Below are 22,548 nucleotides of genomic sequence, written 5' to 3' on the forward strand. Positions count from 1 at the left end.
CACAGCACATTCTCCATCAATCTGAAGAGCGCTTTCACAATGCAGTGCTTTCAAGGGTTCTTTAGTAAAGAAATGGTCTTAACCCTTGAAGAACCTTGTTGAAGTGTGCAGATGATCATGCTTTTGCTGATTTCTGGGATTAATGCCCGTTCATGTTCGTGTCATTGCTGACGTCTAGGTATGTTGGCGTTATTGGCCAGAAAATGGCTTTATTTTAGTAAAAAAGCATCTGTGAAGTCAAGCAGGTTTTCAGTATTTCCTGGTTTTCTTCTCCATTGCGTTAAAGTTCTTCTAATCATAGGAATCTAAAGGGCAGACGGGTTCTAATCCATGTGCAGTTTACAGTAGATGAGGAATGAGCACAAGAGTGAACTGAAATGTTAGTTATTAGCTCTCATTGTTGGCACAATCCTACTTAAACCTGTTTTCAGAAGCTCAGAGTATTAGTGTGAACAGTTCTGTTCTGTGGTGGGCCGCGTGTTTAACTGAGGGGTCCTGCCTGAGGGGTCTCAGCTGGAGTGTTTTCTACCTCATAGAAGAATTAAAAAGAATGTAAACTTGAAGTAAAACCTGTGGACTAGTCTAACACTGCATGTGCACAGAAGTGTCATAAGACACAGCCAAAGACGAAAGAGTACAAATATATATATATATATATATATATATATATATATATATATATATATATATATATCACATACATATATAATTTTTTTTTCCTTTTTTTTTTTTTTGTGTTTTGATCTCCTTAACATGTTTACAACAAGCTGAATAACAGGCTGAGTATCAGTCTGAGCTGCTGAGACAGCTGGGTAATGTGTTTGTTTTGGTTTTGTGTCTGTCTGTGTGATTTTGTGATTGTAAGACTTTAATAAATAAAAATGTACCACAAACGCTGGCGTTTTGTTTTCACTAGGCGGCGCTGTGGCTTAGTTTTTAATAGGCAGCAAGCGAAAACGTGATAAACCCCGCCCATCTGCGCTGGGATTGGTCAGCAAACAGCATGCTGGTGGTCTTGGTCTTTTAGGCAGCCTGTCAGTATGAGCTACGAGCCAATAGTAGCGCCGGAGGGGCGGGGCATGAACGGTCCGTCATAGGATGGGCGGGGCTTCAACCAAGCGCGGATTGCGAGTGAACTATCCAGTACAAACATAACTTCACCACACAGGTATGTAACGCTGTTACATCAGTGTTTTTGATGCTGTGCTTCTCCTGGCAGGGCAGCTGTTTAATGCAGATGGCCAGATGTTGTCAAAGCCAAAAGAACTGAGCTGAATTTGATGCAAACCCCAAATGTATATCATCATTTTTAGGACCTTTTGTTTAACTGACTTAAGTATGTTTGATAATTCTGGCAACATCTTTTTGGCAGTGTTGATATTGTTGAAAATAAGTAGTAATAAGGTTAGACATGTTCTTTATAATGTGATTCCCTGCTGTGAGATATTTTTGGTCATCTTGCAATGGAAAATCTCAAATAATAGTGTATTGATAAGATAATTACACAGAATGTATCCGCTGAAACATGTTATAGAAATATTTGATGTACATATGTATATTTTTGTGGTTTAGAGAAATGATTTGTTTCTGTGTTTACAAAGGAGTGTTTTGGATAGATTTGCAAAGCTATTAGGAAAAATCTTGGGAATATCGTATGGGTTGATATGTTCGATGCTTATTTTAGATTTGCCGAGTTTGGAGAGAATTATAAATTAGTATATCACACAGAAGAGAGATTTCATATTCATAAAGTATTAAATGGTCTCTGTAGCTAATTGTGTGCAGTTTTTAATGCAGTATTTTTATACGATACTCGTGAAATAAAGCACTAAAGACAATCAATGCGTTCAAAGAATTGAATATCATTTGATGGAATTGTCATTTATTTATTTATTATTAATTCATTATTCTTTTTATTTTCTCTACGCACTTCCGGCAGTAAATGTATGTATACTGTCGGTAATTGAATGTTATTTGTACCTCTCGTTACATTTTTTTGTGGCAGTTAAAAAAAAATGAACTAACCAATAGAGGCGCAAAGGGCGGGGCCTGCCGGAATACGGGTGGGTTTTAAAAGCCTAAATCAGCCCTGTTCGCCGCGGCAGGTTAGAAGCTGCTGCTGTTCCAGTATGAAGGTTCTCCGGTGGGTTCCGGTACTGATAGTGACCGCCGTGGTCGTGTGGTCCTACTACGCTTATGTCATTCAGCTCTGTCTGTGTAAGTTTAATTTACTCTCATAATGATGGTTCTTTAAGGGTTCTTTAGTCAAGAAAATGGTTCTATATAGAAGCATGAGCACAAAAAGAACTTTTTGCTCTAAGTGTTTTTGCATAATTAAAGGGTTCTTAGGAATCTGCTGTAGATGGTTCTATATAGAACCTTTTTGAAAAGGGTTCTATATAGCACCAAAAATGGTTCCTCTGTTGTTACACACTTAAAAAAGATGATGTTTCTTTAGTAAAAAAAAATGGTTCTATATAGAACCATGATCACTCAAAGAACCCTTTGCATGATTAAAGAGTTCTTTGCATCATAAAATGGTTTCCTCAGATTAATGGAGAAAGTGCTGTAGGTTGTTCTATATAGGACCTTTCTGACAAGGGTTCTGTATAGCACCCAAAGGGTTCTTCAGTTGTTATAAGCTTGACATCATAACAATGGAAGAACCCTTTAGTAAAGAAAATGCTCCTGTGTAGAACCATAAACACTCAAAGAACCCTTTGCATGCTTAAACGGTTCTTTGCATTGTGAAAGGTTTTTAAGAATGTGCTGTAGATGGTTTTACATAAAACCTTTTTGGAAAGGGTTCTATATAGCACCAAAAAGGGTTCCACTATTGTTACAAGGCAAAGAACACTTTTGGTACTATCTAGAACCCGTTTTGCTGAGACATTTCTCAAAATGTACGTCTTAATTATTGGGTCACATTTGGGAAACAGAAGCATAACTGAGATTAAACTTGACTCAGCACTATTTCAGCATTATCATTATTAGTAGTAGTAGTTGTAACTGTTTGTTTTTAGATATTGTTCTTGTTTGTGTGTTTATATTGATTTTAATTGTTCAGTTGTTTGTTGTAGATTATCATCTGTACTGATGTTATATATTATTATCTGTACTGATGTTATAGATTATCATCTGTACTGATGTTGTAGATTATCATCTGTACTGATGTTATATATTATTATCTGTACGGCTGTAGATTATTATTTGAGATGTTGTAGATTATCATCTGTACTGATGTTATATATTATTATCTGTACTGATGTTATAGATTATCATCTGTACTGATGTTATATATTATTATCTGTACTGATGGAGATTATTATCTGAGATGTTGTAGATTATCATCTGAGATGCTGTAGATTATCATCTGTACTGATGTTATAGATTATCATCTGTACTGATGTTATATATTATTATCTGTACTGATGGAGATTATTATCTGAGATGTTGTAGATTATCATCTGAGATGCTGTAGATTATCATCTGTACTGATGTTATATATTATTATCTGTACTGATGTTATAGATTATTATCTGTACTGATGTAGATTATTATCTGAGATGTTGTAGATTATTATCTGTGCTGATGTTATATATTATTATCTGTGCTGATGTTGTAGATTATCATCTGTACTGATGTTGTAGATTACCATCTGTACTGATGTTATAGATTATTATTTGTACTGATGTTGTAGGTTATCATCTGTACTGATGTTATAGATTATCATCTGTACTGATCTTATAGATTATCATCTGTACTGATGTTATAGATTATCATCTGTACTGATGTTATAGATTAGTATTTGTACTGATGTTGTAGGTTATCATCTGTACTGATGTTATAGGTTATCATCTGTACTGATGTTGTAGATTATTATCTGTACTGATGTTGTAGGTTATCATCTGTATTGAAGTTATAGATTATCATCTGTACTGATGTAGATTATCTGTGCTGATGTAGATTATTATCTGTGCTGATGTAGATTATTATCTGTACTGATGTTGTAGATTATCTGTACTGATGTTGTAGGTTATCATCTGTATTGAAGTTATAGATTATCATCTGTACTGATGTAGATTATCTGTGCTGATGTAGATTATTATCTGTACTGATGTTGTAGATTATCATCTGTACTGATGTAGATTATCTGTGCTGATGTAGATTATTATCTGTACTGATGTTGTAGATTATCATCTGTGCTGATGTAGATTATCTGTGCTGATGTAGATTATTATCTGTACTGATGTTGTAGATTATCATCTGTGCTGATGTTGTAGATTATTATCGGTACTGATGTTATAGCTTGTTATCTGTACTGATGTTGTAGATTATTATCTGTGCTGATGTTGTAGATTATGATCTGTGCTGATGTTGTAGATTATGATCTGTACTGATGTTGTAGATTATCATCTGTACTGATGTTGTAGATTATTATCTGTGCTGATGTTGTAGATTATGATCTGTACTGATGTTGTAGATTATTATCTGTGCTGATGTTGTAGATTATTATCTGTACTGATGTTGTAGATTATTATCGGTACTGATGTTGTAGATTATCATCTGTGCTGATGTTGTAGATATTCTGTACTGATGTAGATTATCATCTCTGTTGATGTTGAGGGAATAGTCAGTTCAGCCTGTGTTGAGTGATGGTGCTGCTGTGTTTCTCTCTGCAGTCACTCTGAAGTGCAGCACACACAGAGGTAAGAGCATCACAGTGCCACACCTTTAACCTTTAACCCGCACCATACATTCACTTTACATTCACTCAGTCTGCTTCAGTACTTAGCAACAAGTCAATTGAACTATCTCTCATCTCTCTCTCTCATCTCTCTCTCTCGCTCTCTCTTTTTCTCTCTCTCTCTCTCTCTCTCTCTCTCTCTCTCTCCTCTCTCTCTCTCTCTCTCTCTCTCTCTCTCTCTCTCTCTCTCTCTCTCTCTCTCTCTCTCAGTAGTGTACCTGTCAGTGTTCCATGTGTGTTTTCTGATGTTCTGCTGGTGTTTTTGGAAAACTCTCTCCACCGGACCCTCGAGTCCTTCCTCCACGGTAGGAACGTTCCTCTTACACACTCTGCTGGGCTGACATCAGCACCAGAAGAACTTCTGATAATGGAGATGCACTTCAGCAGCTTTACAGTTACAGGACTCTGAAATTATCTGACACTCACACAGTTGATGAGGGTCCTGAAGAACAGGGTAAAAGGGGGCTAACAGAACTACAAAGTGCACCTATATAGTAAGTAGAGCTGATAAAATGGACAATGAGTGTAGAAACAAGGAAGTGGTCATAAAGTTATGCCTGATCAGTGTAAGTAGGTCTGGGCCGAAAAGCTGAACAGACAGCTATAAAACTGAAGCTTACAAATGACAAAAAATATACTGTAAATGTCTGTTACGAGTTTTAAATGCTTCACACGTTCATGTTTAAGCAGAGCTGGCCTGTACAGACCATTAAAATAAGATTACATGTCAGAAAAATTGCTAGATTACTTGATTACTAATGCAGTTGACATTGACGGCTCAATTACTGCCCCTGCTTTCCACAGAGCTGCACAGCTTTTTGTTTTTGTCCCAGTTTAACAACTTATCCTTGACAGAATTGAAGTCTGAACCCGACTGTCACCCCACAGAATGGTCAGTGAGTGAGAGCCTGACATGTGTGTGTCAGCGCAGAGAAAACTCAAAGCTGTGCAGTTCAGGGGGGGCATCAGCAGGGGCAATATCCCATCCAATTAATCAAAGTCTAAAGTTTACCGCCTCCGAAGAGTGATGCTACAAATGAGTGTAAAACAAAACCTCTACTTCACCTACTGCAATCTGCTTAAGTGTGTGTGTGTGTGTGTGTGTGTGTGTGTGTATGTGTGTGTGTGTGTGTTGTAGTTCCACCTCCCGGACACTCAGCACTATGATCTGCTGGACAGTGTAGAGCTGAAGGGGGAAATCCTCGACAAGATTGCACACGAGCTTCCGTTACACACACGCACAGCGACCGGAGGTAAATAGACTCAACAAGCAGGACAAACAAACAAACAAACACCCTATAGGTTACACGATACACTTAGACACAGGATTGTCTGCTGATGCTGCAGCACAGTTAATTTTTAGTCTTTAGTCTTTATTTATTTATTTATTTGCATGAGCCATTCTACCAGAATTAGACCTCACTGAGAATGAGGCATCAGTCTCAGTTATACCTCCTGGAATCAATAAATAAAATGTTAATCAGATAAGAAGAAAATGTCATATTTGACTGGCAGTGCTATGTAAAAGTCAGAGAACACCCTTCACTTATATAATTTCCAGTCAAAACAGCCATTAAGTGAAAGTTATTCGTATTTCAACATCTGGGAAAAAAGCAGAAAACATATATTTGACATAGAATAACACAGAGGTCTAAACAACTAAATCTAATATCAGATGTTTGAGTGTTTACGTTTATTCCAGCTTCCGTTCTTTTCAGGAGACTCACTTTCAGGTTCTCAGTTTCTGCAGACACACCTCCAAAGTCCAGTCTTAGAAGTAGTTACACTTTCCGACTAGCCCAACAATTCTGTCTGTCCCAATCCGACTGTAACCCAACAAAATTCTGTCTGTCCCAATCCGACTGTAGCCCAACAATTCTGTCTCTCCCCATCCGACTGTAGCCCAACAATTCTGTCTGTCCCAATCTGACTGTAACCCAACAAAATTGTGTCTGTCCCAATCCGACTGTAGCCCAACAATTCTGTCTGTCCCAATCCGTCTGTAACCCAACAATTCTGTCTGTGCCCAATCCGACTGTAGCCCAACAAAATTCTGTCTGTCCCAATCCGTCTGTAACCCAACAAAATTCTGTCTGTCCCAATCTGACTGTAACCCAACAATTCTGTCTGTCCCAATCCGTCTGTAACCCAACAACTCTGTCTGTCTCAATCCGACTGTAGCCCAACAAAATTCTGTCCCAATCCGACTGTAACCCAACAAAATTCTGTCTGTCCCAATCTAACTGTAACCCAACAAAATTCTGTCTGTCCCAATCCGACTAGCCAAACAAAATTCTGTCTGTCCCAATCCGACTGTAGCCCAACAAACTTCTGTCCCAATCTGACTGTAACTCAACAAACTTCTGTTTGTCCCAATCCGACTGTAGCCTAACAGATTCTGTCTTTCCCAATCCGACTGTAGCCTAACAAATTCTGTCTGTCCCAATCTGACTGTAGCTCAAGAAAATTCTGTCTGTCCCTATCTGACTGTAGCTCAAGAAAATTCTGTCTGTCCCTATCTGACTGTAGCTCAAGAAAATTCTGTCTGTCCCAATCTGACTGTAGCTCAAGAAAATTCTGTCTGTCCCTATCTGACTGTAGCTCAAGAAAATTCTGTCTGAATCTGACTGAAATTCTGCCTGAATCAGTCTGTAGCCCAACAAAATTCTGTCTGAACCTGATAGTAACCTGACAAAATTCTAACTGAACCCTAATTTGGCCATCCAAATTCTGTCTGAACCCAACTGTAGCCATACAGAATTCTTCTGTCCCAATCTGACTGTAGCTCAATTCAATTCTTTCTGAACCTGACAGTACCCTGACAAAATTCTGTCCCTTCCTAACTGTAGCCTGACAAAGTAGTTTGCATAGTTGCGAATTGATTATACATGACTGTAACATCCTCAGGTGGAAACAGTTGAATCACCACCTTCAGATCGATTCATCACGAGGCACTGATGCATTTTTTACATCTTCAGGAACATCCAGCATGACTGCTATCTCAGAATCAGGTGGTAATAGCCAGAACTCCTCATTAGGAACAGAAGGGCTACTGGCTCAAATTGCTCAAGGCAGCGGGGTTGTTGACTTGGTCAGGGGAGGGCAGCTGGTTCTAATGTCTCTGCCCTTCCTTTGAGCGTTTAACCCCCTGTTCCTCCAGGGTGCTGCAACGTGACTCCCCTGCCTGCTTTTTGAGAGTTTTATTTATTCAGAATGGCTGTGCTGAGACTTTGTACCTGTTTTTCGTCTCTGTTCTGTCGGGCTGCAATGATTACTCTGGTGCTGTGACAGGAGCAAAGTGTGAGGAATCAGCAGAAGGCATAATGGTTTTGAAAAATAGAGTAATAGTTGATAGATTAATCAGTTAATCCCAATAATTCATTACTGTTTATGTCAGATTTGGTTGGGTTCAGACATCATTTGTCAAATTGATTTTGACCTGCATTCATCCTTGCTTTAGTTAAAGTGGATAGGTGGATATTTTCAAGCTACACGGTAATGTAACTGTCAGTGTCATTAGGAATGTCATGTTTTATTTGGTCTATAGGTGGTGGTTGTGTTCAGGTCAGGTTTGGAGAATTTTGTTGGCTACAGTCGAGTTGGCAAAGAATTTTGTTGGGTTACAGTTACATTGGGACAGAATTTTGTCGAGCTATAGTTGGTTTGGGATGGAATTTAGTTAGACTATAGACAGGTTCTGATAGAAATCTTGTGAGGTTCAGAGTCAGAAAGAAAATCATGTTGAGCTAAAATCAGGTTCACACAATTTTTGTCAGCTACAGTCAAATTGGAACAGGATATTGCTGGTCTACAATCAGGTTGGGACTGAATTTTGTCTGGCTACTGTCAGGTTGGGACAGAATTTTGTTGGCTATAGTTGGGTTCTGACAGAATTTTGTAGGTTTACATTTGGGTTCAGACAGAATTTTGTGGGCTGCAGTCGGATTCGGACAGAATTTTGTGGGCTACATTTGGGTTTAGACAGGTTTTTTTCAGGTTACAGTTGGATTCAGACAAAATTTTGTCAGGTTACATTCAGATTCAGACAGACTTTTGTCGGGTCACAGTCAGATTCAGACAGAATTTTGTTGGGTAACCTTCAGATTCAGACAGAACTTTGTCATGTTACAGTTGGTTTCAGACAACTTTGTCGGGTTGGATTATGTACAGTTGGATTCAAACAATTTTATTTGATTTCAGATGGGTTCCAACAGTTTTTTTGGGCTACAGTAGGATTCAGACAGAATTTTGATGGGTTACAGTCAGATTCAGACAATTTTGTCAGGTTACAGTCGGATTCACTCAAAATTTTATTGGATTATGGGTGGGTTCAAACAGAGTTTTGTTGGGCTATGGTTGGATTCAGACAGTTTTGTTGGGCTACAGTCGGGTTCAGACAGAATTGTGTTGGGCTACAGTCGGGTTCAGACAGATTTTTGTGGGCTGCAGTCAAGTTCTGAAATAATTTTGTCAAGCTCCAGTTGGGTTTGGACAGAATTTTGTTGGGCTACAGTTAAGTTGGGACAGAATTTTGTCAGAATATAGTCAGCTTCGGGTAGAAATTTTATTTAGTTCTGAGACAAAATTCTGTCAGGCTACAGTTGGGATCAGAGAGAATTTTATTGGGCTTCACTCAAATTGGGAAAAACTTTTGTCAGACTATAATCAAGTTGGAAAAACCAAACTGTGGGGCTGCAGTCAGGTGTTCACAGAATTTTGTCAGGCTAATAGTGTAACAATCACTGCAAATGCTAACCTTTACAAACTTCACTGCAATACAGCAAGGCAAAAAAAACAAAAAAAAACAAAAAGGAATGCACTATCCCTGCAACAAGTCCATGTGAATTTATTTACTACAAAATTTCAGACTGCAAAACTCAAAAGTACAGGCTCAGAAGTCACTCAGTGAGTCACTGAGTAACTCAGTGAATTCACCATATAAAAAAAGAGGTAGTATTAAAATATACTCACCTTTTTGAACGGACTTCTCTTGATCCAAGAAGGGATTTTCCTGCTGCTCTGTGAACTGTTAGACCACAGTTTCTCACTGCAGAGGTCTTTTTGGAAACTTTGCAGTAAACAATGACAACTCAAAGATATCCAGACAGTTAAAAGCTCTAATTATGGCAGATCTAATTATGGCATATTCACAGCTCACAGTAAGTCGGAAAAAGAGCTCTGGAGTTTTTGAAAGAGATTTGAAGCTGTTTTCAGAAGTCAACAAAAATACCCACAGTGCTAAAAACAGCTGCAGCCTTTTTTGAAATCTGAATTTTGTGTGTGCTTTTGTCCATATTTAGAGATACAGTAACCACATAATCAAGTCTATTAGAGATACTGAACAACTCCTCACAGCTTGAGGCGAGTGTGTGATGATCTAGACGTGCAGTTAGCACCGTGCTAATCTGAGGGTATCAGGTGGGGTGAGACAAACAGGAATACATTTCTAAACCCTGAGGGATGTGTGTATGTGTGTGTGTGTGTGTGTGTGTGTGTTTCTCAGCTTTCAGGTTTTGTCGACACTGCCAGCTGATTAAGCCAGATCGTTGCCATCACTGTTCAGCCTGCCAAATGTAAGAAACCTGTGTTTTTGTTAGTGTGAAACAGTTCTGTGTAAAGGTCAGAGACCACCATTCATTTAGGTTCCAGTCAAAACCAACCATTAAGTACAAGTTATTCCTTTTAATGATGAATAATGATGATGATCATGATGATTAAAAGCTACAGAGAAACAAGACTCCTAACAACCTCCTGGAAGACCTGCTAGACCCCAAAGCTGCCCCCATCAGATAAACAGCACTTAAAGCTTTCATCTTTGAGAGAGAGGAGAAAATCAAGCTGCTTCAGATCTGAAAACAACCACAGGTGTTTCTGTCCATCCTTCCACTGTGAGAAGACGACTCAGCGCTATGGGTCTGAAATGGATGTGTAGCTGTCAAGAAGAACCTCACTGAGAAAAGGAGACGGACACATCAAACAAAGAAGCTGAACGATGGACTGACCACCCCAGAGTCCAGACCTCAACACCACTGAATGTGTTTGATTACTTCAGAAAATGATCAACCAGCTTCTAAGACTGAACTTTGGAGGCGTGTCTGCAGATTCTTTGAAAGTGAGTCTCCTGAAAAGAATGGAAGCTGGAATGGAAGTGAAGAGTGGACACTTTAAATACTAAATAACTTATACTTAATTGCTGTTTTGACTGAAAATTAATGAAGTGTGGTCTCTAACTTTTGCACAGTATTGCATGTGCATTGGAGCATGCAGGTATGTTTGCTTTAATGTATGTCAATCTGTTTAGGACATTAATGCATTAGGCATGTTGAGAGTGTGAGTGTGGGTGAGGGAGAGAGAGAGAGAGAGGAAGCATTACAGGATGTTGCTGAAGTGCTTAGTCACATTTATTTGAGTGGGCTGAAAGAAAGCTCTCAAATGAGCCGCACTCACTGTCCTCTCCGGTTACCTGCCTTTGATTAACGTCCAGATGCGCGCGTGTGTGTGAGGTACACTCCGCATTACTCTTTAATGAGATGAGAGTAGTTCCTGTGACCACAGAGCTACAGTGATCGGATGGAAGACTCTCTCGTCCTCCACAAACTCATTCATACAAGTCACAAGATCAGCTGGACTCAAAGTGCTTAAATGCGCACTGAAATCGAGTCAGCACGGCTACCACACAGATGGATATTTTACTGAACCGTGTGCATTTCCGTATTAGATTACAAATTACATTCATTTACATTAAATAAAATAAATAAAATGTACAAATTAAATGTAAATCTTAGATTATCACCAGCATTAAAAATGTTTACTGTTTAAGATAAGATCATCCTTTTTTAATTCCATTATAGGGAAATTATCAGTGCTACAGCAGCAAAAGGAGAGCAAGGCCCTCAAGAAAAGAGGATAATAAGGATAAGAAGAGAATTAACAAACAATGAAAGTACTTAACACGGTTACAGTTTGCTATTTATTACTGTTTAGACAATATATATAATAGTAAAGATAAAAAACAAAAAAAAAACTCTATCCTTCACAAAATTAACAATATAAACACTAAAATCAAAAAAGCAAAAAAATCCTTGCACTATGTTTTACATGTACTGCACATGGAAATATTGCACGTGGAGTATTTATTAGATTGCCCATGGGTATGGTGATGAATTAACAATATAAACACTATAAATAAAAAAGCAAAAATCTTTACATTATAAGGATATTTTAAACATATTGCACATGGATTTATTGTGTAAACCAGTTGTGAACTTTGGCTATCAGAGCTAGGCCATTGGTTTAGGCATAAATGTCAAAACTTAATCAAAAAACAAGAAAATCCACACCTCTACAATAATGCTACGATAAAGTCGTAAGCAAAAGTTTGAACACCCCTGGTCAAATGACAGGTTCTGTAGAAAAGATAACTAACACGTCCTCTACAGGAAAAGTGTCTAAATTTGCAATTTCACTTAAATTTCAGTGCACATTTTTTAACTTTATTTGCTGAGTTTAACACATTGGAAAGGAATAAAACATAAAATATAAAATGTGTCTTATCTTTTGCACAGGCCTCAATTTGTTGTTCTCAAATTCAGCAAATAATTTATTTTCTTAACTGATTAACTTTACTTATTTTCACTTAGAAAATCAATGTTATTTGATCATGGGCACCCAGATTTCCTGGTAGTGCCTCTATGGGATTTCTAATAGTATGTTAGCACTAAGCTAATGCTTGTGCATAAAAACCTTTTTTTGGCATTTCTAGTTTAAACTCATATATTTGAAGACATTTTTGAAGTTTGTAAAAGGCTCATTGAATCTGATACTGTTAAAACTGAGGGTCATCAATATCAACAATATTATTGACCAATTGAGCCATGACTGTTAGAGCTAGGCCTTTAATTTGGGACATAATTGTCAGAATTTTGGTCAAAAACTGCGGGAAACTACATCTACAATAATGCTAATTTCTGTTCTAATTTGTTCTAGTTGTGTAGTCTACTAGTGTAAGTGTTAAGCTAATGGCAATGCACATGAAGATTTCTTTGGCCATTTTAGATTAAACACAGACATCAGAAGCTTGTAAAAGACATTCCATATGTTGTATTTGAAGTTTGTTAGACATTACTTGAATTTGTATGTATCAGTTTTACAGTGGCTCAGTAATGAGTCCTGCCACCATTCCTTTCCATTCCTAACAACTACCCGGAACCTGCTTAGACTGCGGCCTGCATTCACAGTCAGTGGCATATCTAGAACTTCCAGAATGACATAGAATTCAAAATCAACACCCATTGTAAATCAAAACTTCATAATTGATTTCTCTGTCACTTCCTCATTATGTATTATAAAAACTATATTAAAACTAAAATATTCTCTCTCTGCAGTTGTGTGTTGAAAATGGATCATCACTGTCTCTGGTATGTAAAACTGGTTAAAACTTTATAATATAATATAATATAATATTATGTAATATTATGTAATATTATATAATATAATACAATAATATTGCAGTAACAACCTCTGTTTTACTGTCTGTGTCTGTGCAGGTTGAATAACTGTATCGGATTCTCCAACTACAAGTTCTTCCTGCTTTTCCTCCTGTATTCCCTACTGTACTGCCTCTGCATTGTCACCACAGTTACGCCCTCCTTCATTCACCTGTGGCTGGTGAGTGATGTCCACGTTTTTATCATTTAGTGGCACTTAAAATTATCAAGAGTTTGTTTTTACCATTAGAGGTAGAACATCACCTGAAAACCGTGCTAATGTACTAATGCAGATTAGATTAGCAGAGAATTTAAGTGACAAAGTGCCGTTACTCCTTGGCTCACAGTAAAAGTGGCTCCCTCAGATGTTCAGGTTCAGCATCCAAGATTTGAAGCAACATGTTTAGCGGAGGAGGGCTGCAACCATATTTTTGAACAACGCCTGTCAAATTATATATATTTTTTTTTTATTTCTAAAAGAAAAAAGTGAACACGTCCTCTACAGAGAACAAACTAGCATACAAAATATGCTAATTTTAGTGCACAATTTCTTTTTATTTGCTGAGTTTAACATATTGAAAAAATGTTTATGCCATGTTTTATGGTGTATTTTTAAAAATATGCTAAATTCATCAAGTAAACAGTAACTGTGCAATAAAATGTGCACTTACTTTGACCAGGGGTGCACAAACTTTTTTCTCCAAAATGGTAACTTCACAGAAGAAGGCGAAATATATATATATCATGATAAATGGACTAAAAGAAATTACCCTAAATTACTCGGAAAACATTTTGGTTCCATTGACTTACATTAAAAGTAAAATAGGGTTATTCCTTCTCCTGTAAAGCTACCATTTATCATGTAGTCTTCTGATTACAGCGATATATCAGTCACCCTCTATTCCTCCTATAGTCTGTCAGAATGTCAATGTGTACTATATGAACACTACAGAGCATTACTGGGGGAATTTGTTTTATTTTTTGTTTTTTACTGATGCATCAATGTTTTTTCTAGCATTAACGTTATTGACGATTTATCAACTTTGTTGACCAATTATTGCAATTCTAGTGGAGTATTGTGCTACTGTACCCATGCAGCTTGGTAGAAAGAATCTCAACTGAGTTGTGTAGCTTTGAGCTTTTGGCCGAGATGTTTCAAGGTTTAGTTTAGGCCGGGGATCTTCACTTCCTGACCTGGAGGGCTGGTGTTTGACAACGCTCGGTTCCCTGCTAAAACCTGATATTTAACACTTGAGCCAGGTATGTTTGAGCAAACTGTGCTGGACACCATCCCTCCAGAACCAGCACTGAAGAACCACAGAACCTGGTCTAGGCCAGTGTTACCACAGTGACCCAAAGTGAACTTTTGAATATGTTACAAAGGATTGATCAAATGCTCACTTACTTCTGCACGTTCTGGGTCTGTTCTCTCGCTTTCTCTCTCTCATCCTCAGTCCGGGCTGTTTGACAGTTCAGCTAAGCTGCATGTGCTGTTCTTGACGTTGGTGTCGGCCATCTTTCTGGTGACCCTGTCCTGTTTGCTGCTCTTCCACTGCTGGCTGGTCGCCACCAACAAAACCACCCTTGGTACGTGCTCTCAGTGCATCCCCTGGAACTTCTGTTGATAAACAGTACTACACCCAAAAATATTGATGATAATGATTTGAAAACCATTTAGCATTAATGCCATTTAGCGTTAAAGGGGAAATTTGGCCTACGATTGGACTTTTATATGTTGTTTGTCAAAAATCATGTCCCTCATTTGACCAAATTCATGTCTTTCATCCATGAATGTTCTCTCATTACAATACCCATCATGCACTGCACAAATATGACATACAACCATCGGGACCACCACAGCTATAAAGAAGTCAACTGATGTAGAGGCTAATAAATAGAGATGTGATATTTGACTGTGTAGCACTAATGTTAGTGATCTGCCTTTCTTCTGCATTAGCTACGCAGTAGGGGGGAAGCATTCCAAACAGTCAGTCCCTAAAAATCATCCCCAAAGCAGCTGTAGTACAAAAGTTCCTCCCACCTTCAAGATTCATCATTAGAAGGGGTTTTCCTAGTCTTTAAACTAGGCACCACTCTCACTGTGGCACCACTCTCACTGTGGCACCACTGTGTAAGTCAAGTAGACAGGTCATTCTCCATTTGGGGGGAAACCGTGTTACAAAGGTCTTAGGGCTTAAAAAGATGCTCAAAATATTAGGCACAGCTCCAAAAGTCAGTATGTACATTTACACAGTTGAGCTAAGATTAAATAACACTTTTCCCTTATGATTCTCTGATTTTTCTTTTTATCCTGTTTCATAGTCGCTCTGCATCTATAAAACAGCTCGTCACAAAACCAGTTTTCAAACCATTCTTAATATAAAACAATATTTTTAAGAGGTTTAACTTAGAAATTTGTATAAAACAGATTCATGTTTACTTTTTATATAATTAAGGTTTTACTATGTTTAAAAAAAAACATGTATTTTATAAAAAATTCACTGGTCACAGAGATTTTGGTCACTGGTGTTATCAGGAATATTATTTTACATTTTAACACAGTATTTTCAGCTCTATTAAGCTGCTTCTTTGGATCTTTGGAGCTGGAGCCTATCTCAGCAGTCATTGGGTGAAAGGCAAGATACACCTTGGACAGGTCACCAGTCCATTGCAGGGCAGACAGATAGACAGACAGACATATACATTCACACACACACTCACACCTAGGGGCAATTTGGCGTGTCCAATTGGCCTGACTGCATGTCTTTGGGCTGTGGGAGGAAACCGGAGAACCTGAAAGAAACACACGCAGACACGGGGAGAACATGCAAACTCCACACAGAAAGGACCCTGGTCGCCAGACCCGGGAATCGAACCCAGGCCCTCCTTGCTGTGAGGCGACAGCGCTGTTAATGGACATATTTAGATTATTTAGTTTTGGGATGAAAGAAACTGAATTTTAAAAAATGTATCCACCTGAAATCTCACTCCAAATGGAGAACGACCCAGACATGTTTACAATGAACATAATGATGGTTACCTTCTTCATTTTAGCCCCTTTAATGCTAATCGGACCTTCGCCCAGCTTCATGAATGCTCTGGGTGAAGCACTGATGTAGTGCTAGTGTCATTTGTCTACAGTTCCAGAGCGGAACATTGTCTTTTCATGTAATTTTACACATTATATTCACTCAGTGATTTCTACATTATTGTGAAGTAACAAAACTTCAATGTTTCATCGCTCTAACTCACTAATAATCTCTCTCAGAGTGGTTATCAGCCCCATTTTTCCCAGACGGCCCGGATGGCGGAGCATTTGATGTGAGCGTAAGAGAGAACATCCTCCAGGTGTTTGGCCTGGACTGGAGACTCTGGCTACTTCCTGTTTCCAGCAGGTCATTGCTCCCCTTGTACATTCACTGAAACCCTTAGCAAATCTAAGGGTATAAAGGGTAAGGGTATAAAAATAAAGCGTTTAGCACTGATTGCTCGATCATTATAAGTGCTAAAAATGCTAAAAACGCTAAAAGGCTAATTGTTGTTTGAGTAGTACTACTAGTGGTAGTTATTAGCATTAGGTGGTGTTCAGAGCACGTCTGCTTCAGTTTTGGAGTCTCCCTCTTTATCTGAGACCCATGCTGAGTATCTTCTCCTGTTGCAGTGAAAGAGATACCAAAATGCTAACGTAGGTACACAGCTAGCATATCAATGACTGAAAGCTAGCAGGGGCCAGTTAGCTTGTATGCTAACTGGACTATGCCACCTGATTCCCACTGGCTTTTAGCCACATTAACTTCATTTAGAGAGAATCCTGCTGAAAAAAAAGACTAGTAGAAAAATTAGCATTAAAACCTTATGCTAATAAAGGGGAACTCTACCGACTTTGCAAAATTACTCAATCATCGAATAGTTTAGATGTAAATAAAATCATTTGGAGTGGTTTGGTGTGAAATGTGCCCTTCTAGAGAAATTTATTGAGTCAGAATTGTTCACCATTGTAGTACTAGGAACCAGACGTCCGAAGCACTTTATGGCTCTAAAAGCTACATCCCAGTAAGTTATTACAAAAAATGGTTATGAATGTGTTACTTGAGACCTGAGACACTGTTTTGTGTTAGTTTTGTTATAAAGTTTTTACCTAAAACTTATTTTTAATATATTGTTACTAGCCTGTAACTACAGCTGTTCAGTACAGCCAACGCCAGCTGTTTTGTTTAGCATTTATTTTTACAGTTTTCTTACATATTTTTGGAAGACTAATTTATTTCACTCACAAACGTTTCTTACCTTGTTTCCAGTTTCTGTGGCGGAAAATGCAACAGAGGGAACAGCCGTTCTCTTTCTCTCTTTAGCCGCCGCATTTGAAGAAATCCGCTTTGCATTTTTTCACTGGTCTCGAGAAACGTTAGTCTTCATCAGTGAAGCTGTTCGACTTCGGTATTTGTGTGTAGCTTCAAAACAATTAGCCACAATTTAGTATTTCTGTTACTTGTAACGGCAACTGGAAAACGCACCATCCTGTATTTTCTCCATTTATTTTTGCGTCCTGGTTCAGCACAGTTCACCACCACGCTGTGATCTATCGCAGCTCCCCTGATGAATAACGTTACGAAAAACGAGTTTTGCTGACACCATGTGACGCAACAACACCTACACAAACAGTACAAACTGCATGCGGGGTGGAGAGATGCACGCAGGGTGTTGTAAGGAAAAAATAGTACCCAAAGAAAACATATTTTTTCAAATTTAGCACTATTTTACCATTATCAACGTTACATATAAACACATATAAGACACATGCAAGGTCACGGCCCATTTTGGATAGCAGATAAAATGGTGATATTTGTAGTGTAGACATAACGACGTCTGGTTCCTAGTACTACAGTGGTGAACAATTCTGACTGTAAATTTCTCTAAAAAGGCACATTTCACACCAAACCACTCTGAATGATTTTTTTTTTACGTCTTTGTAAAAACCATTGAATGATTCAATAATTTTGCAAAATCGGTGGAGTTCCCCTTTAGATTAGATATTTAGCTCTATATTTAAGCCTTGCTTAGTGGACAAGAGAGAGTAACTGATGCTGCAACATACATGACAACCCACTAGTAGAAGGATGTTTGTTTTTAATAATAAATAAAATATTTTATTTCGATCTGAAGTACTTTTTGAGATCTCTGTGCGTTCCAAGTGTAGGATACATTGACTGACCGCTAGTGAAGAGCACTTTAAGCAAATTCAGAGATTGAAAAACAGCCTGGTTTTAAATACACTTTTTGTTTTCTTTGTAGTCAAGGCGATGGCCACTCTTTTCCCCTAAGACGGACCACAACCCACCATCTGATCATGGCGAATGGTGCTGAATGCTGGGAGCAGGAAGGCACTGTGGGTAAGCGAAACAGCCATAGAGTCCTGGCAGATTTTTTATTTTATCTCATTTTTTCAGTTCAGTTTAGGCCATAAATGTTAAAACTCCTAAAAATACCTTTACCACAATGCTAATTTCTGCTGCCCACCTATGGGATTTCTAATGGTATGTTAGCACTAAGTGAACAGTTTAAACATGACATTTGAAGCTTGTAAAAGACATTGAAAATGTTTTGTTTGAAGCTTTTAACAGACATTAACCTATATTTGAGCTTGCATGTATCAGTTTTACAGTGACAGATTCCTGCTGTCAGTGTTTTCCATTCCTAACAAACTGCCTGCAACCTGGTTAGACTGCTGCTCATATTTAAAATCAGTGACGTATGCAGAACTTCAAGAAGGCCTAAAGTGATGTTTGGTCCCAGTGTAAATCAAAACATGATTGGTTGATTTCTCTGTCGCTTCCTATTGTGTTGGTAGTCTAACGTGTAGGGCCTTCAGTCCAGCTCCTGAAGTCCTAACCAGTGGGAGAGCTCGCTTGGCTGTATCTACCTGGAAACCACCAAGAAACAAATTAAACTGAACTAATTTCTTTTGGGCATTTCAATATTTTAGCATTTTTATTTTTAGTCAAGACTTAATAAAAATACATGCATTACTACAATACTTGCAGGATTTAAATCCAACAAACATGATGATTCTATGAAATAAAAATAAACAAAAAAATTCTGATTCATATGTCTTAATTCCTGGAAATCATTAGGCCTCGCCTGCAGGCCTAGACGAACTGGTGGGTTCCCACTGGGGTTCAAACTTTACCCAAAAGAAATTATACTTGAGCACCACTGGGATCCGTAACGATACTTTATTTCTGAGTTCAGTTGCCATCACCTTTGGAAAATTCCATTTTGTGGTACTATTAATCATTTAATTGCATTTTAACCTTCATCTAATTTTTAATTAAAAATTCTATTTGCTGCACCTTTTTAATCAGATCATTGAATTTCAGTCCAGACGTGGCTTCATGTAATTAATTTAGATGTAATTAATCAACCTCAGCCCCATCAATTAGTGACCTAATCAGCTCCAACTCATCCAGTATTGAGAGATTCGCCTGATTCGGTGCCGGTGTGTGCCGGTCCGGGCTCAACGTGGTGATTTGGTCAATCTGTAATTTAAACCGAGACTAAATTCAGCCCACTTCTCACGCTGTCTCTGCAGGCTATCTGTCTCTCTCCTCTCTCCATCATTATCTTAAGTGTGTTACCTCAAAGAGTAGAGTTACTGTCACACACTCGCCCCCACCAACACCCCCACCCCGACTGATGGCTAAGAGCGCACACGCACAGAGTTGCGCACACTCAATGAGGGGGTATATCCTGTCTTCCGCCCAACGACAGCTGGGATAGGCTCCAGCACCCCACTGCGACCCAGGAGGATAAGCGGTTTAGATGGTGTGTGTGTGTGTGTGTGTGTGTGTGGATGTGTGTGTGTGTGGATGTGTGTGTGTGTGGATGTGTGTGTGTGTGTGTGTGAGTGGATGTGTGTGTGTGTGTGTGTGTGTGTGTGTGTGTGTGTGTGTGTGTGTGTGTTTGTGTCTTAGCCTTACTGAGTCAGAATTGTTCACAGTGGTGGTGATAGGAACCAGACGTCTGAAGAGTTTAATGCCTCTAAAAGCTGCAGTGCTGTACAAAACTCCAAAATGGTCAAAACAGCCATCAAGTACAAGTTATTCATTTTTCAGGCAGCATTTCAAAAAATTAAAGCTACAGACAAAATGTGACTCCTAACAACCACCTGGAAGACCTGGTAGACACCAAAACTGCCCCCATCAGATAAACAGCACAAGAAAATCAAAGAAGAAACGTGTAGGTTCACTGGTGGTTTTGGACAGTAAATAAAATGTCTGGTTCCTATCACCACCACTGTAAGGACATCTGAGTCAGTTTCTCTTGAATAAACCATTTCACATCAAACCACTCTGAATGACTTTCTTCACATCTCAAACACCGAATTACACGAAATAGATGAAAAATTGGTGGAATTCCCCTTTAAAATAACAGCGACATGAAAGGCAGCTACAAATGACCTAATGAGAGGTCACTCAGTGCCAGTCATTCACATTCTGTCTGAGAGCAGTGATATTGAGCATGTAAACACTGCCCCCTGTGCTTTGTGGTGAGGATTGCTGATCTTAGATCAGCCTTAGGAGTGGAAAATAACCAAGTGAAACCAGGATGCTGCAGTGTTGCACACATCTGAACTGTGAGCGCTTGCTGCCCCCTGCTGGCTGAATGAATGCGCTGCACACATTGTCTGCTTGACAGATTTTAAAATTTCTCTATTTAAGTGACCCCTAGGCCTGTCACAGTTACAACATGGTCACCTGATCGCAGCTATTTGAGATAACTGCAATTATTTAAGCTGACTGCAGTTATTTTCTGCAGTTACTTTCCAAACTGCATGACTTGCAGATGAAATGGATGCATTTTCCCTTGCTCTACAACTAAATAATCAAACCTCACACACCAAAAGTGTCTCAACTGATTGATTCCATTAAAGTTCAGTATTTTTTTTTAAATGTAAAAGTGGTCTTACTGTTGGTCAGTCTGTATGCATTGTGCTGTGGCTAATCCATTCCTGGACTACACTATCTAACCAACTTTAACTTTTGCAGTTTCCCAGCAGGACAGCCCTGTTTCCATAGCAATAGATGACTGACAGCAGTAATTATAAGGTAAGTAAAATGGGTCACACTTTATTTTGATAGTCCCCCATACATATTCTACATATGAGAAAAGCGTCAGGGTAAAGATTAGATTTCGGTTTTGAGTCGAAATTAAGGTTAAGTTTGGGTTTATGATTAGATTTAACCGCTTAAATGACCAAAGCGGGCCCAAAGTTTTATTACAGATGTCTATAACCTAAAAATAGTTCAGCTTGTTTGCGTTGAAGTCCTTGTAGTTACTGAATATTATGCTTTAGTATTTAATAAGCCTGGGTTTTAAGGGGTTAATATCCTTAACTTTCTTATTACATCTTAAGTTGTGTTATTTAGTAACTACACTGCAAACTGACTGAGTTATTATTAAGTTAAAGAAGAATAAAAGTTTGTACCCACTGGTGTGTAATGGCCATGTAAGAGGTTTTAATAGAAACTTCAACAACTGAATACAGTATCAGATGTATCAGTGTTTAGTTTGTCCGCTCTTTATTCCAGCTTCCATTCTTTTCAGGAGACTCACTTTCAGTTCCTCAAAGAATCTGCACACACCTCCAAAGTTCAGTCTTAGAAGTTGGTTTAGTATTTTCTCGATCTAAGTAATCCCAAACACACTTTACGAAACAGCAGCTTGATTTTCTCCTCTCTCTCAAAGATGAGATCTTTAAGTGCTGTTTATCTGATGGGGCAGTTTTGGTCTCTACCAGGTCTTCCAGGTGGTAGTTAGGACCCCCACTTTCTCTGTAGAGATTAATCATTTTTGAACTCCAGTTTTAGAAAGTCCTGTTTTTTTTTATTCGACTTCCTCATTCCTTATGCTAGTGCGTCATCCTTTTGCAGTGCTGTTCAAAGCATCTACAGTGTTATCAAAATGTTTACCATGACTGAATGTCAGAACTGACTCTAGATTAAGGTAAGTACATAATTATGTTTGTACATGTTGCTCTTTCAGGCTGTTTCGGAAGCTGTATGAGGCACTGAGGGTGGTCAGACGAGAGCTTTGCTACACCAAGCTGTCAGCTGGAAAACGAAGGTTTTTCGTGAAGATTTTTCCATGTAGCTGTTACAGTATTTCTAATGTTCCATACGTCCAGATCTTTCTGGTAGTAAAAGGTTTCTTTCTGATCATGCGTGAGACGTCAATAGCTAACATTAGAATTTCAGTATGTGTCGTTCATACTACGTTTGGGAATAAGCTAAAGTTTATTGTCTGAGAATTTGGCAG

The 22,548-nt window shown here is 38.5% G+C and overlaps 1 protein-coding gene across 1 annotated transcript; it reads left to right on the plus strand.

The window, feature by feature from the left end:
- The first annotated feature begins 2,129 nt into the window (after positions 1 to 2,129).
- Positions 2,130 to 22,396, plus strand: zdhhc15a (zinc finger DHHC-type palmitoyltransferase 15a). Its single transcript, XM_036580977.1, has 12 exons — positions 2,130 to 2,217; positions 4,683 to 4,709; positions 4,958 to 5,052; positions 5,886 to 6,000; positions 10,251 to 10,320; positions 13,132 to 13,164; positions 13,294 to 13,414; positions 14,688 to 14,820; positions 16,502 to 16,628; positions 18,526 to 18,623; positions 21,279 to 21,338; positions 22,276 to 22,396. The coding sequence occupies exons 1-11, from the start codon at positions 2,130 to 2,132 to the stop codon at positions 21,320 to 21,322; spliced, it is 951 nt and encodes a 316-aa protein (XP_036436870.1). The 3' UTR covers positions 21,323 to 21,338; positions 22,276 to 22,396.
- Positions 22,397 to 22,548: the final 152 nt, after the last annotated feature.

This window comes from Colossoma macropomum, unplaced genomic scaffold (genome assembly GCF_904425465.1).
Source record: "Colossoma macropomum unplaced genomic scaffold, Colossoma_macropomum, whole genome shotgun sequence".
In the NCBI taxonomy this organism is placed as follows: domain Eukaryota; kingdom Metazoa; phylum Chordata; class Actinopteri; order Characiformes; family Serrasalmidae; genus Colossoma; species Colossoma macropomum.